The sequence below is a fragment of the Pseudophryne corroboree genome, chromosome 9, assembly GCF_028390025.1.
Source record: "Pseudophryne corroboree isolate aPseCor3 chromosome 9, aPseCor3.hap2, whole genome shotgun sequence".
Lineage (NCBI taxonomy): Eukaryota > Metazoa > Chordata > Amphibia > Anura > Myobatrachidae > Pseudophryne > Pseudophryne corroboree.
In genome coordinates, this window is record NC_086452.1 from 326,061,861 (window position 1) to 326,078,754 (window position 16,894).

Genomic DNA, 16,894 nt, shown 5'->3' on the forward strand with positions numbered 1-16,894 from the left:
TTAGCACTATGTCAAGGCTTTCTTATACTCCCCACATCACTCAGTGTCTACCTAATAATGTATCTTTATCCTTCCACCCTAGTCTCCTGCACCTCCTCCTCTGTCTCCCCTCCATCCCTCTGTTTCCCCACACCCCCATCCACATCACACTGACCTCCCTCCCTGTCCACCTCCTGCAGTTTCCCCTCCTAGCTCAGGCACCCGTACCATCTCTACTCTCTCATATCCTGCCCTCAAAGTTAATCTCACCTCATTGCTACAGCAACCCTGATAATCTCATTCACATCTCTCCCACAAACTCATACCCCCTATCCTGTGCCCTCTGGAATGCCAGATCTGATTGTAACAAACTGGTCCCCACTCATGACCTTTTCATTACCAACTCCCCACACCTACTAGCCATTACTGAAACTTGGATTACGCCCTCTGACACTACTTCTCCTGCTGCTCTCTCTGCTGCGGGCCTCACATTCACCCCCCCTTCCCGACCTGGGGGTCGCCATGGGGGTGGTGTTGGGGTCCTTTTACCTTCTAGTTACTCCTACCAACTCATACCAACAGAACCATCCCTTATATTCTCTACATTTGAGGTCCATGCCATATGCCTCTTCCAACCAGTCCATCTTAGAGTAGCTGTCATTTACCGCCCCCCTGGCACTGCTTCCAAATTCATCGACAACTTTGCTTCCTGGCTTCCTCACTTCCTCTCTTCTGACATTTCCTCCATTATCCTAGGCGATTTCAACATTGATCCAAACACTCTCTCCTACTACCGACCCATCTCTCTCCTCCCTTTTGCCTCCAAACTCCTTGAGCATATTGTCTACAACCGCCTTACTTCCTTTCTTTCCTCACACTCACTGCTTGACCCATTCCAGTCCGGCTTCCGTCCTCTCCACTCCACTGAAACTGCCCTTACAAAAGTATGCAATGGCCTCCATGCTGCTAAATCTAAGGGACACTACTCTCTACTTATTTTACTTGATCTCTTTGCTGCTTTTGACACTGTGGACCATCCTCTCCTACTGCAAATCCTTCACTCCATAGGTCTGCGTGACACTGCCCTCTCTTGGCTGTCCTCCTACCTTTCTGACCGTTCATTCTCTGTCTCCTCTCATGACTCCACCTCCCCCTCACTTCCACTAACTGTAGGGGTACCCCAAGGTTCTGTCCTTGGTCCTCTTCTCTCTCTATACGTTCTCACTAGGTAAGCTCATTAGTTCTTTTGGTTTCCAATATCATCTCTATGCTGATGACACCCAAATCTATCTTTCCTCTCCAGACCTCTCCCCTGCTCTCCTCACTCGTATCTCCAATTGTCTCTCTGCTATCTCTTCCTGGATGTCCCAGCGCTTTCTTAAACTTAACATGTCTAAGACCGAGATGATCATCTTCCCTCCCTCCCGCATAACCTCACCTCCTACAATCTCATTATCTATTGATGGCACTACTATCTCCTCTAGCCCCCAAGTGCGCTGTCTTGGAGTAATCCTTGACTCCTCCCTCTCCTTCAAACCACACATTCAGCACCTCTCACAAAACTGACGTTTTCATCTAAAAAATATTTTCAGGATCAGACCCTTTCTGACCCAGGATGCTACTAAGACTCTTATCCACTCCCTGGTCATCTCCAGACTGGACTACTGTAATCTCCTCCTGACTGGCATTCCTGACAAATACCTCTCTCCACTCCAATCTATCCTCAATGCTGCTGCCCGGCTCATCTTCCTCACCAAACGCACTACGTCCACCTCTCCTCTCTTACTAGACCTTCACTGGCTCCCCTTCCCTTTCATAATCCATTTCAAGCTGCTCACACTTGCTTACAAAGCCCTCACCCACTCCTCTCCCATCTACATCTCTGACCTTATCTCCCTTTACACTCCCACCCGTCCTCTTCGCTCTGCTAATGCACGCCGACTCTCCTGCCTACGGATTACTTCCTCCCACTCCTACCTCCAAGATATTTCACGTGCTGCACCACTTCTCTGGAATTGCCTACCTCTCCCCCTCAGACTCTCCACCTCTCTACAAAACTTCAAACGGGCTCTCAAGACCCACCTCTTCACAAAACCCAGCCAAATCTCATCCTAACCCTCTGTTCTACGCTCACTATGTACCCCATCGGTGTCACCCCCTGTCTGTCTACCCCTCCCCTTTAGAATGTAAGCTCTCACGAGCAGGGCCCTCTTCCCTCATGTGTTTATCCTTTCTTAATTTAATAATCTTCAACTGCACCAAATCCAGCAGTCTTCTGCCACCTGATACTTATTCCAGTGTCATCTGCTGATGTAACTATGTTCATTTACCCTGTACTTGTCCTATACTGTCATCAACTGTAAGTTGCTGTTTTCCTGTTTGATTATTTGTTTATGTACTCTGTAATTGGGCGCTGCGGAACCCTTGTGGCGCCATATAAATTAAGGTTAATAATAATAATAATAACAATATAACCAGCAATAACAATAGGCAGGTGAGTTGTGGGTACAGGTAAGCAAGCTGGCGCTGTCTTTATAATAGCACAGTCTCATATAACCAGCAATTACAATAGGCAGGTGAGTTGCGGGAACAGGTAAGCAAGCTGGTGCTGTCTTTATAATAGCACAGTCTCATATAACCAGCAATAACAATAGGCAGGTGAGTTGCGGGAACAGGTAAGCAAGCTGGCGTTGTCATTATAATAGTAAACACACATGTACATTAGCTTTAGCAGGCACTGCTGGGGGGAGCTTGCATAAAACAGTCAATAATAATTCCGCCTTAGAAGTAAAAGCACACAGGTATAATAGCTTTAACAGGCACTGCTGAGCGGAGCTGGCATAAAACAGTCAATAATAATCCCGCCTTTGAGGTATTAAACACACAGGTATAATAACGTTAACGGGCACTGCTGGGCGGAGCTGGCATAAAACAGTCAGTAATAATCCCGTCTTTGGAGTAATAAGCACACAGGTATAATAACTTTTAACAGGCACTGCTTGGCGGAGCTGGCATAAAACAGTCAATGATGCCCCAGCAGTAGCATAACCACATCAGTAAGTGAGAGCAATGATTGGCATTAACCATACATTAAAGATTTAAAAAAGCAAACAAACATATCCTGCCAGCCCTATACTCCTTCATTAAACCACATTATTATCAATACATATGCAGGGGCGCTGGGTAATTAAGGGGGGCCTACCACCCATTTTTGATATGTGTGGAACTGAGGGTAATGAAGGGGAGCCTACCCCCTTTTTTTTAATAATATGTACCCCAATGCAGAGTTTGGCAGCGGAAGGGTTAATCACAGGGCAGCTAAGGGGAGCTTACTCCTATAACATTAAAATGCGGGCACTGGGAAATAAGGGGAGCTTACCCCATTAATTTAACTAACCTACGGGGCAGCCGAGTGAGGGAAGCCTACCCCCTTAAGTTAAAAGGGGAGCACTGGAGTTAAAAGGGGAGCCTACCCCCATTTTAACAATATGTTCCCCAATAGCAGAGTCTTTGCAGCGGAAAGTGGAGCAAGGCAGAGTTGGGCAGCGGAAGGGTTAAAGAGAGCTCTCACCACTAGTTGCAGTCCTTCTCTCACCTATGATCGCCTCGGTCTTCGGCGCCACCTAGGGTGCAGAGCACCGCGCCGAGGATGCACCCTTGAACAGCCAATTCCTTTGCTGCAGGCTCTGGTCCGCGCAGTCCTCCCGTCGCCAGTCCGTGCCGTCTTTCCGCCAGGGGTCCTCCTCTCTGCGCCGTGCTCCCCTCTGCTGCCGCGCTGTCCACGGGTCCTTACTCCTGGTCACCGGGGTCTTCACTCCTTGTTGCAGGCTCTGGTCCGCGCCGTCCTTCTCCAGCGTAGAGGCCATGAGTCCTTTCTGGGGTCTTCTCACCCGGGGTCATCCTCAGCGTTGCCTGCGCGCTCTTGGTCTCCACTGCCTGGTCCGCGTCTTCTTGGAGCATCAGCCTGGGAAGTTCTCCAGGGGGGCCCTCTGTCCACATGCTCCTCTTCAGCCGGGATCCGCGCCGGACTTCTCCAGTCGTCCCCGCTATCCTCTTCTTCACTGGCAGGCAGCGGCGGAGTCAGCTCATCCTCCACTGGGGTCCTCTAGCTCCTTCTTCCTCCAGCTCTCACTGGCGAATCCTCTTCTGACAGTCAACCTCCGGGATGGCTACTCAACAAGCAAGGGTAATGTCTCCTCCAGACGTGATCAGCTCCTGGCTGCTCGGCTCTCGTTCCTCCACGATGGCTGCTGGCAGTGTCTGTTGGTGCACCGGCTCCACCCTCCAGCTTCGGGACCCACCGGCTCCACAGACTTCCAGATCCTAAGCTCCGGTGGGCGCTTCACAGCACAGCTATGGCCACTACATGGCAGTGCTCCTCAGGTATGTTTTTCCCATCCTCCGGGCTACACTTCCCGCGCTAGGGTCCTCCTTTTATGGGTCCTGGTGCTCCATCACCTCCCCTCTCGTCCATGATGACTGGCTCCCTGGGCCCCAGCAACAGCCCTCTCTCTGGCCACTCTGCCCTGCGACTCAGGGACACTCTGACCAGTGGCGCCAAATCTCCCTGCCAGACTTGACAGGGTAAACCAAAGGGCAGCCTAACTGTTCTATGGGCTGTATGGATTTCCCCTTATGTATGGGGACAATATACACCCAGGGGACCCCTGTATGATAGATTTTTAAAAAAATTGCATATACATATGTGGGGGTATTACACGTGCCTTTAGAACTGAGTTTGAGAAGCACTTAATAAATACCAGATGGAATCATAAAATATAGAGCAAGACATAAAGAAAATGCACCATCAACTGCATGTGTGCACAATCAGGATCTGGTTGGGGGGGTTCCAAACCCAAGACATACCCCCTTTCCACCAATCCAGGTTATTCTGAAATCGGCGCCATTCACACTGCACACGGGTGCAGTGGCGGCGCTTGGAGATGACTTCCTCTCCCTGCGCTTCGGGGAGAGTCTCTCCCCATCCTGTAAACGGGTCCCGGGTCGGACGACTCGGGTTACGCGTTTTACACTGCAGCTCATAGTTCATCAGTCGGGTCCCCCGGTGAGTTGGCACATCGCATCGTGATCCACTCCCCTCTTCTGGTTTTCTGTTTCTCCCACAAGTAAAAAAAAAATAATTAAATACAGCCAAATGTGATACGCAAAAAAAGAACAGTATTAGATGGGCTTACCATACTATCCCTTTAAACCGGGACACTCCTGAATTACACAGGTTCTGTGGCTGACTGACTGCCATTTCACTTGGTTTTAAGCAGCTAGAGACCCTGTGTAATCCATGAGTGTTCCGGTTTAGAGGGATAGTATGGAAAACCTGTTATGCGGTTGTTAGGTTAACCGAATAACAGAGTTAGATTTGGGTGGGGTGTGTTCAAACTGAAATCTAAATTGCAGTGTAATATTAAAGCAGCCAGTATTTACCCTGCACAGACAGATCACATTCTGCCCCAGAATATAACATACCTCCCAACATGACCCTCTCCAGGAGGGACAGAATGCTCTGCTCCTGGACTTCTCTCTCAATTTTTGATTGCCATCACCTGTGCTGAAACACCTTTCTTATCCATTAACCTGTTCAAAACAGGTGCCAGCAAATATATATTAAGAGAAAAGTCCAGAAACAGAGCATTTTGTTCCTCCTCGAGAGGGTCATGTTGGGAGGTATAATATAACCCGCCAAATCTAAATCTCTCTGCACATGTTACATATGCCCCACCTGCAGGCACATGGTTTTGCCCAATTGCTAACAGCTCTTAATAACCCCCTAAGGTCTGCAGTCAATAGGTTGACCACTATTGGTCGACATGCATGGTTAAAAGATCGACATTGACAAAAAAGTTACCATGGCAATGGTCAACACAGAAACATGTCAACATGCCTTTTTTAAATTTTTTACTTTTTCATAATTTACCATCCACGTGGACTACGATTGGGAATAGTGACCTTACCCAAAGCATGGCGAGCGAAGCGATGCATTAATTGGGTTTCTCAGTCATTTTACAGCGTAAACAACACCAAAAAAAAGTCTACCTTTTTATGTGTCATCCATTTTCATGTCGACCTATTGTCCATGCCGACCTTTCCTGTGTCGACCTTTTGGGGTCGACCCAATGATCCACACCAGATAAGCCTGGTATTAGAGAACACAAAGCAGTCACATTTCCAGTATGAATGGTCGACCATGTTATGGTTGACAGTCATTAGGTCGACCACTATTGGTTGACATTGGCATGGTCGACACATGAAACTGGTCGACACGTGAAATACTGACACATGAAAAGGTCGATATGAGGGTTTTTTCTACTTTTTTTGTGTGTCATTTTCAGCGTAAAGTGACGGGGAACCCCAATTAGTGCACCGCGTCCCCTCGCATGGCTTGCTTCGCTCAGGTTACTGTTCCCAATCGTAGTCCACGTGGATCGTAAAGTATGGAAAAGTTCCACAAAAGAAGAAAAATGTTAAAAACTCATGGCGACTTTTTCATCTGTCGACCTTTCACGCGTTGACCGTTTTCATGAGTCCATGTCGACCATGTCAATGTCGCCCAATAGTGGTTGACCTAATGACTGTCGACCATTACATGGTCGACCATCCAAACGGATACCATTTAAATGTTTGCCTGTCCCTCCCGCTCCCTATCGTGCCCACCGCCAGTATTTTAATGTTACTGCTGACGGGGGTGCGACAACTTCATTTATGCTCGCTACCCCCGAAGGTAGTGAGCTGAAATGCGTGTAAAGAGACCCGTTTGGGCATAACGGGGCACATTTGAATATCGTCCCGATATCTCCCGTCACTTTAGATGGGAGATAGCGGGTGCGATATGATTTGAATCTGGCCCATTATGTACTGTGAATACTGATTTATATTTTGTAAACATTTTAGATTTAAGAAAAAACATGTCAGTAATGTTTTGCTGGTTTTTTCCCCCTAAAAGTATCTGAAAGATTTTGCAATCCAGATAAACATACAGCCATAACGTGCATGTGACACTTAGTATGTCTGTAGCTGGTTCCCCTATTCTTTGGCAGTTCCTATTTCCTCCTTACATTCTTATTTCACTAATCTGTTCTGACCTCATTCACTGGTGAGGCGTTTGCTGGCATTGATGAATGGATTCAGCACAGGTGAGTGCTGCTAGTATGTAAGTGGCAAGTAGCAGTGAAGAAGGTCAGTGGCTGTTCTGCTAATTGATGTATAGTTGGTATTCCTACCCCCAGTCTAGAGTGCAGTGTGGCACTGGTACTTGAGAAATAAAGTAAAAAAAAGTTGATCATATATTAAAAATAGGAGAGTCTTCAGGGATAAATCTCTGCAAATGTTTCTTGAAATGAGGCAAAAATTATCACTGTGTGGTCAAATGAAGATCGTGTGCCTGATTCACCTGTGTTACTGAACTGCTGTGTGTAACCATTACCTGGCTGCAACCAGAAATGTCTTGCTAATGAATAAAATCCACAGATAACTGCCAGCATTGTGTCTAAGGTTGCTCTGCCTTTCTATGGAAGTACAACTGAACACTGACTTTGAAATGCGTGTTGGCAGCAGATGGAACTTTAAACTTTTAAAACAATGCTATCTGATTGCCTTTTGAACTAATTTATTGCCATTATAACTCCAGCCTTTAGTAAAACCACAACCCCTTTCTCCTACTCTATGGCCTATTTTCTTCCCCATTTGTTGAAACACACCACACTCCCTTTAGGCTGGAAAATATCTAGACATTCTGTTAAAATATGCAGCATTGAAAACGAAAAGGAGACGACCATGATAAAGGGAATACGCAATCTATCCTTCCGAAGGAGGAGTAATATATCTTATATGATCCATGAAGTCAAACTGGGGAGATATTTTCAGTGTGCAGTAAATATGTTGTGCTTCAGGTATGTATCAATAGGAGTGTGAATTAGGATTTTGCATACTGTCTGCACTGCATTCAAATGTTGATATATGAAAATAAGTTGGGCGATGGTTTGCACGTTTGTGTACAGGAGGTCACTTTTGTACACAGTGCTGCTGAACTCTAGCAACAGGGCAAGCTGAATAAATAAAGTATTACTAATGAGAGCTATTTATGATGCTGAAAAAAATTATACTACACAAAGTATGTCTTACAGAGCAGTTATAGCCCATTTTATCACACTGCAAAAATATTCAAGCTCCAGGCTTCTGGTCAAAGCTGCATGGCTGTTTTGCCATATTAATGCCAGTTGAAGTGCTTTGATGATTCACTTATGCTCCTCTGTTTACTTTAATGGGATTCTTAAAATGTTGTAGACTGAGTGTGGGTGCTTAGCATGAATTGCAGAGAGGGTGACCACATGGGCTCGGGGACAGACCGCGTTGGGACACTTGAATAACAGGAATGCCAGGTAGGTGGAGTCTAGTGGTGAATGTATTATCATAAGCACAAATAATCTTTTACATGTACAATTGTGAATCCCTTTTTAATATGTACTGAATCAGCACCGTTTACGTATACATTTTGCCCTAAATGATAAATCCCATTTAATACATTGCTGCAGTAAAATCATTATCCACAAGGCGTTTATCACTTTGTTGTACTGAGCAAAACTGAGGTGCCATCTTGCGTAAAGGTGAAAAATGCAGTTACATGATGTCATTTTACCTGTGTTTTATGCTGTATGTGTGTGTGTGTGTATATATATATATATATATATATATATATATATATATATATATATATATATATATATATATATAAAAATCTCTTTCCATACTATCCCTTTGCACTGGAACATTCCTGAGTTACACAGGTTCTGTGGCTGGCTTAAATCAAGCCAGAATTTCACCTGCTTTTGATCAGCCATAGAACCTGTGTGATTGAGTGTCCCGGTTTAAAGGGATGGTGTGGCAAGCCAGTATATATATATATATATATATATATAACTCCCAGTGACTGAGTGATATACAGATATGGAATGTGTTATCCGAAAGGCTGGTTCTTAGGGCTCTTAGGATTTTACTGCAATTTTGAGTACAATTAATAAAATATCCTTATGTATATCTAAATATAGCCGTGGTCCCCGACGTTCCCTCCTCATTAGAGTGCTTAGTAGTGAATATGGCCATGGTCCCCGACGCTCCCTCCTCATTAGAGTGCTTAGTAGTGAATATGGCCATGGTCCCCGACGTTCCCTCCTCATTAGAGTGCTTAGTAGCGAATATGGCCATGGTCCCCGACGTTCCCTCCTCATTAGAGTGCTTAGTAGCGAATATGGCCATGGTCCCCGACGTTCCCTTCTCATTAGAGTGCTTAGTAGTAAATATGGCCATGGTCTCCGACGTTCCCTCCTCATTAGAGTGCTTAGTAGCGAATATGGCCATGGTCCCTGATGTTCCCTCCTCATTAGAGTGCTTAGTAGTGAATATGGCCATGGTCCCCGACGTTCCCTCCTCATTAGAGTGCTTAGTAGTGAATATGGCCATGGTCCCCGACGTTCCCTCCTCATTAGAGTGCTTAGTAGTGAATATGGCCATGGTCCCTGACGTTCCCTCCTCATTAGAGTGCTTAGTAGCGAATATGGCCATGGTCCCCGACGTTCCCTCCTCATTAGAGTGCTTAGTAGCGAATATGGCCATGGTCCCCGACGTTCCCTCCTCATTAGAGTGCTTAGTAGCGAATATGGCCATGGTCCCCGACGTTCCCTCCTCATTAGAGTGCTTAGTAGCGAATATGGCCATGGTCCCTGACGTTCCCTCCTCATTAGAGTGCTTAGTAGTGAGCATAGACTGATACATGTATCCCTCTAGCAATGAGCATAGACGGATACAAGTAATGGTCACACATCACCCAGCAGGAGAAATGTGCTATTTCTTGCCTGTCTGGTCTTACAGATAACTCAGATTACATATCTGTAAATATGTATGGGTTTGTGTATGTTAGATAATAGAGTAGACCATGCAGTGCTTGGATGAGGACGTTTCCTTTATTGCAAGCCACTAACTACCTGTAGAACGTTGGTGTTGATGGCAGGTATGTGGCTGTCACGGGGGTGGGGGTGAGGGGTGGTCACAGCTCATATTTGCCATCACTATCCAGGAACCAGTAGCAATGCCACTGGTATGTATTACTTTCCCCGCTATGGGTTTCTGCAATTCACAGTGCTGGTGCTCACTTTGTGCAGCAGCTGCCAAGCATTCTTGATAAACCTGAGGGCTCAAACACAGGCTGTGTTACTTCAGTTGTATCTGTGCGTCCCCTGCCTTCACCTCTCTGTGTTTCCTGTTTTTCCACATTACTTGTACGCCTTCCTAAGATAAAAAATAATAAGACAATGCATAAAATAAGACCTAATCTGATTAAACGCTTGTATATATTTTTTTCCCATAGAACATGATCTACTGTAAATATCCTGCTTTAAAAGAAGTATGTTACACAACACTAACTCAGCACAGGATAGAATAACAACCATTGATTTCTATGACACAGTGGACAGTCAGTATGTAAAAGGCTTTAAAGAGAATGCATGTCAATTAAATGTTACAGCATGCAAGGCTTTTGTGACATTATTGATCCAACATGCGTTTTCCTGAGTTTCATGTATGCAGACCCTCTGCTACTTCTTAGCAATCAATTATTCCTGTATTATACCATGGTAGTCCTGCTTTCCAACATGGGTGCAGCACGTTGGTACTGGTTAATGCTGCTTGTGTAAACGCACCTTGAGTAGTTAAGCATTTACACTTTATATAAGTTCAAGGTATTACATTTTATGACATGTTAGGGTAATGTCCTTTCTATACCTTTGATGGTAAATTATTGATAAATACTGTTACTGTTCACTAAAGATATATACTTGCTGACCTCAGCCAGTAGCACAAAGCAGCTATATATAATGTGGTGGCAGATGGGAACATCAGAGTATCCTGCTTTTTCCTTCCATGATTAAAACCTCTCAACATGTTTGATCTTTGAACTTTTTATGTTCACGTAAACCTTATGTCAAAGGTGAAAAGTACAGCTGCTACCTCACCCGCACTAATAGCTACTGTAAAGCCGCATACATACAGTGCGATATAACTGCCGATATGGACTATATGGACCAGGTGTATACACCTTGTGATGCACGCTCCCGCGGGGTGGGTGTCGCAAGAAAAAAATAGACTGTGCAGGCGGGTCAATTTTGACTAGAAAGTGTACAATCTAGTACATAGTATGGTCAAAATCTTCCATAGCCAAAATCGCACCGTGTGTATGTAGTCAATATCGGTGGTTCTGGGCTCCAGGGAGTTCAATGGAAATTGCATAGAGCAAATCGGCCACATAGGGAGAATCACACCGTGTGTAGGCCCCTTAAGTCTACCACTGGATTCAGTCTTGTAGCCCTTACTGGAATATTCATAGGGTTATGAATGTACAGTAAATCTAGGCAACCATGAATTACAGCACGTATGTTCCATGTAACAATGCAGTATGTGTATTTCATGTATGCAGCTGTACATATGGAGATTTATGGTAGACTTATCATGGTTAACTCTCTTTCTGCGAGGTACACTGGGTTCCACAGGGAATACATTGGGGTGTAGAGATGGATCTTGATCCAGAGGCACCAACAGGCGAAAGCTTTAGACTCTCCCAGGATGCATTGCGGGGCCTTCTCTATAACCCCGCCTCCAGGCATTGTGAACTCAGTTTTGTTAACCAGTTCAAAGCAGAAGCAGGTAAAAAAGAAGGCAGATGATAATCACATAGAACCACATTCTCACGACAGGAGAAGGGACTAGCAGCTAATGCCATACAAACCCAAAGAAGCTAAATGCGTCAGCTTGGGCGCCCTGTGGAACCTAGTGTACCTCGCAGAAAGAGTTTTAACTATGGTAAGTCTACCATAAATCTCCTTTTCTGCAGAGGGGGTACACTGTGTTCCACAGGGAATACATTGGGGATGTCCTAAAGCAGCTCCTCAAGGGAGGGGACGCATCTTAGGGGGTATGAGACCCGGCGTCCAAAGGAAGCATCCTGGGAGGCGGAAGTATCAAAGGCATGGAACCTAATAAACGTGTTCACTGAGGACCACGTAGACGCCTTGCACAATTGTTCTGCGGACGCGCCACAAAGGGCCGCCCTAGAGGGTCCAACAGACCAAGCAGAATGGGCTTTAATAGCAGCAGGAGCTGGGAGTCCAGCCTGCGCATAAGCTTGTGCAATCACCATTCTAATCCATCTGGCCAAGGTTTCCTTGTTCGCAGGCCAGCCACGTTTGTGAAAATCAAACAGTACAAAGAGGGTATCTGACCTCCTGATAGACACAGTTCTCTCCACATATATACGGAGAGCCCGTACCACATCCACGACTGTTCTTTGGAGGACAATTCAGAAGAGATGAAGGCTGAAACCACAATCTCTTGATTAAGGTGAAATGACACCACTAGGGAGGCCAATCCCGGGATCGGCGGGATCCCGGGATTTGGGCCCAAAAATGCCGGGATTTGAATCCCGGGATTGGAGCCTCCAATCCCGGGATTCACGGGATTACAGTGCGCATGCGCAGTTTTGCCGGACAGCGCTGAGCACTATAGCTCAGCGCTGCCCGGCTGTCAGCTAAGGTAGTGATAGTACTTACTACTTGCGGGCACCAGCTAAGGACACACGTACTGACCGCGCTGGCGGCATTTCAAACGTAGCGCCGGCCGCCAGCCAATCAGAGCTGGCAGACACCGGCAGCCAATCAGGGAAGCGGCAGCAGCCGCGGCCCCTGATTGGCTGCCGGACTGCCAGTTCTGACTGGCTGGCGGCCGGCGCTACGTTTGAAATGCTGCCAGCGCGGTCAGTAGTAGTACGTGTGTCCTTAGCTGGTGCCCGCAAGTAGTAAGTACTATCACTACCTACACCCACACTCTCTGCTCCTGACATCCTCCCTCTGCTCGCTACACCCACCCTCCCGCTGCTCCCATACTCCCACTCTCCCGCTGCTCCATACTCCCACTCTCCCGCTGCTCCATACTCCCACTCTCCCGCTGCTCCCTACTCTCACTCTCCCGCTGCTCCCTACACCCACCCTCCCTTCCAGTTCCTTATATGCTCCCTACACCCACCCTCCTTTGCTCCCTACATCCACCCTGCCTTGCTGCCCTCCACATATACTTTCCCTGCTCCTTACACTGCTCCCTACACTGATCCCTACTGGAATCCCGGGAATCCCGGGATTGAGCATTTTTCAATCCCGAATCCCGGGATTGAAAAAATGCCCGGGATTGGCCTCCCTAGACACCACCTTAGGTAAATAACCAGGGCGAATTCTAGGAACTGCTCGGTCACGATTAAATATTAAAAAGGGTGGATGACAGTACAACGCACCTAAGTCCGACACTCTTCTAGCAGAGGCAATAGCCAGCAGAAAAAGGACCTTGGCTGTGAGCCATTTAGGGTCCACTGACTCAAGAAGTTCAAATGGAGACTCTTGCAGGGCATTCAAGACAACAGACAAATCCCATGGAGCGACAAGAGGGACATACGGAGGTTGAATCCGCAGTACGCCCTGAGTGAATGTATGAACGTCGGGTATAGACACAATTTTTATCTGAAACCACACCGACAAAGCAGATATGTGAACCTTGAGGGAGGCCAGACGAAGTCCAAATACGAAGTCCTAAATCCACGCCTTGTTGCAAAAAAGCCAGAAATCTGGAAGTACTAAACTTGTAAGCATCGTAATTCTAAGCAGCACACCAGGTGAAGTAAGAATTCCAGACCCTATAATAAATCCGTGCAGAAGCCGGTTTGCGGGTCTTCAGCATAGTTTGGAGGAGTTTCAGGAGTGAAGCTTCAAGAGCCACGCCGTCAAAGCCAGCCTGGCCAGGTACAGGTAGACATAAGGGCCCTGAACGAGGAGGTCTGGGCATTGAGGAAGTAGAAGAGGATGCTCAATAGACCCTGCAGGTCTGAGAACCAATCCACGCTAGAGCGACTAGAAGTAGTATTCCTCCTTCTCGCTTGAACTTCTGTAGTACTCTGGGCAGAAGTGACACTGGAGGGAACACGTAGGGCAGCCGAAAGTTCCATGGAATTTCCAGTGCATCCACGAACGCTGCCTGAGGATCCCTTGTCCTTGATCCGAAGACCGGAACTTTGTGGTTGTGTCGAGACACCATCGGGTCTACATCTGGTAGACCCCACTTGGCGTTGAAATACTTCCTGATGAAGACTCCACTCTCCTGTGTGCACGACCTGACGACTGAGGAAATCCGCTTCCCAGTCGAGGACTCCCGGAATGAACACTGCCGATATTGCTGGCAGATGGCGCTCTTCCCAAAGTAGGATGTTTGTCACTTCCATCATTGCCATGCGGCTTCGAGTGCCACCTTGATGATTTATGTATGCTACCGTGGTGGCGTTGTCTGATTGTATTTGAACAGGCCTGTTCTGTATCAGAGGCAGGCCAAGAGTCAAAGCATTGAACACTTCCCGCAATTCCAGAATGTTTATCGGGAGGAGAGACTCCTTCTTGGTCCACCGACCCTGGAGAGAGTGTTGCTCTAGCACCGCACCCCAACCCCGCAGACTGGCGTTCATAGTTAGTAGGACCCAGTTGGGGATCCAGAAGGGACGGCACCTGCTCTACTATTGGTCCTGTAGCCACCAGCTCAGTGACAAACGAACCTCCGGAGACTAGGAGATCATTTTGAAACCTGATCTGATGAGGCAGGCCGTCCCACTTGGAAAGGATTAACCTCTGCAGAGGGAGAGAATGAAATTGAGCGTACTCTACCATGTCGAAAGCCAACACCATGAGGCCTAGTACTTGCATCACTGAGTGTATCGACACTCTTGGGCGAGAGAGGAAGTATCTGATCCTGTCCTGAAGTTTCAGGACTTTCTCTGGAGACAGAAACAGTCTTCGGCTGTGTGTGTCCAGCACTGCACCCAGGTGCACCATGCTCCGAGCAGGGACCAGCGAGGACTTCTTCCAGTTGACTAGCAACCTGTGGGCTCGTAGGAAGCGTACCATCAGTTGCAAATGACTGAGGAGGACATCTTGGGAGTTGGCTAGGATCAGCAAGTCGTCCAAATACGGCAAGATCCTGATTCCCTGACAACGTAGATGAGCCGTAATCACGGCCATAACATTGGTGAAGATCTGAGGGGCCGTGGCCAGTGCAAACGGCAGAGTCTGGAACTGATAGTGAAGGTTGCCAATAGCAAACCGCAGATATTGCTGATGCGATATGGCAATAGGTATATGCAGATAAGCATCTTGTATATCAAGGGATAGCATATAATCTCCAGGTTCCATGGCCAGTACAATCGAGCGCAGCGTTTCCATACGGAACTTGGACACACTCACAAATTTGTTCAGTGATTTGAGGTTGAGTATAGGCCGGAAAGACCCATTGGGTTTTGGGACTAGAAACAGGGTCGAGTAGTATCCTCCGCCTCTCTGGGACAGGGGTACCGGCACTACCACTCCTGTATCAAGGAGAGAACACACAACCAGCTGTAGAGCTTGCGCCTTCAACAGTTCCGAAGGAATAACCGTTGTGCAGAACTGGCGAGGGAGGCGTCTCTTGAAAGAGACTGCGTACCCGCGAGAGACAACTTCTCGCACCCATGGGTCTGAAGTGGTCTTTAACCAGGCCTGGGTGAACTGCAGAAACCTACGGGTGAGGCCCGCCCCGTCATGCAGCAGGCTTGTCTTGTTTGGAAGCAGGCTGACCCGCAGCTCAGGATTGTTTTGCTTTGGGCTTAGTGGTTTAGGGAGCACAAGCTTGTCTCTGGTATGCCTGACCTTTTGCTTTCCCTTTAAGTCAAAAGGAACGAAAAGTGGTACTCTTCGCCTTCTGTGCAGAGGATTGATTCACTAAGTCAGGCATGTCCAAACTGCTGCCCTCCAGATGTTCAGAAACTACACATCCCAGCATGCCCTGACACAGCTTTAGCATTCTCTTGACAGCAAAACTGTGTCGGGGCTTGCTGGGATATGTAGTTTCACAACAGCTGGAGGGCCGCAGTTTGGACATGCGTGCCCTAAGTAAAGCAAGTAAAGTATTCTACCACCCCCTACCCCACATAACCCGAACTGTCCCTTACTGCAGCCTAACCCTGCCCTCCCCCTTAGTGCCTAAATGTAACCTCCCCTCTGTGCAGCGTAAACCTAACACACCCCCACCCCTTCCCATCCAGATAAACCTTCCCTGTTATACTTGCCTTCAGGATCCCTGCTGTCTGCATTCCAGTGTCAGGATGCTGACCTGGTTGGGATTCTAGCGTCGGTGTTCTGACGAGTGTCGGGATCTTGAACGTATACCGTCTATGGTTCTCACTTGTGTATGAGGTGTGGTATAATGGAGGTGCATCTGTAAATGCCATACTTGCCTACTACCCCAGAACCTGTTGGAGACTCACATTTTTTCCTAGTGAAGTAGACAGGATGGGTAGAATAATACCAGGAATCATGGAGCCTGATCAGGGATTTCTGAGGGCTCAACTCAAGTGAGGAAAACAATAATGGAAACAACATTGATCCCATTCATACGCATCTGTTCAGTCAACAATGCAGCCCGAGATCACCGGAGGTGCGGATTCCCGGCTGATCTCGGATGATTTTTTGGTTTTGCCTTGTAAATGATTGTCCCTTTAAAAAAAAACGTCCAAGATCGGCCAGCAACCTGCACCTCCGGCGATCTCAGACTTTATTACATCCCACAATACGAGTCCTTAGTAAATTCCCGTGTTCTATGAGGTGTATGTGAAAATGCAACTGTGTTTGGCCGATGGTCTATTGATTCGTATTTGTGTATTTCAATAGGAATTGGTAGAGTCTGCTGTGATTTGTGTTTAGTAAATTACCAAGATGCATTTTTAGCTGAAAATACCATCTCAAATGGAATTGGGAGTTTAGTAAATTTCCCTTTATGAGTCTGGTAGTTGGTG

The 16,894-nt window shown here is 47.1% G+C and overlaps 1 protein-coding gene across 9 annotated transcripts in view; it reads left to right on the top strand.

Moving 5' to 3' along the window:
- Positions 1–16,894, top strand: part of MGAT3 (beta-1,4-mannosyl-glycoprotein 4-beta-N-acetylglucosaminyltransferase) — a 178,371-nt gene that overhangs the window by 135,672 nt on the left and 25,805 nt on the right. For 3 of the 9 annotated variants that reach the window (XM_063940505.1, XM_063940502.1, XM_063940506.1), the window contains exons 1-2: positions 7,194–7,883; positions 8,278–8,372. The exons of 2 other annotated variants lie outside the window; for them this stretch is intronic. Coding sequence is in view for 1 of the 7 variants with exons in the window: in XM_063940501.1 (XP_063796571.1) it covers positions 7,657–7,883 (227 nt within the window). In the remaining 6 variants the exon portion in view is untranslated. Of the gene's footprint in view, positions 1–7,048; positions 7,128–7,193; positions 7,884–8,277; positions 8,373–16,894 lie in introns of those variants that run through there. 4 more of the 9 variants (XM_063940508.1, XM_063940503.1, XM_063940501.1 and 1 more) reach the window with 2 other exon arrangements.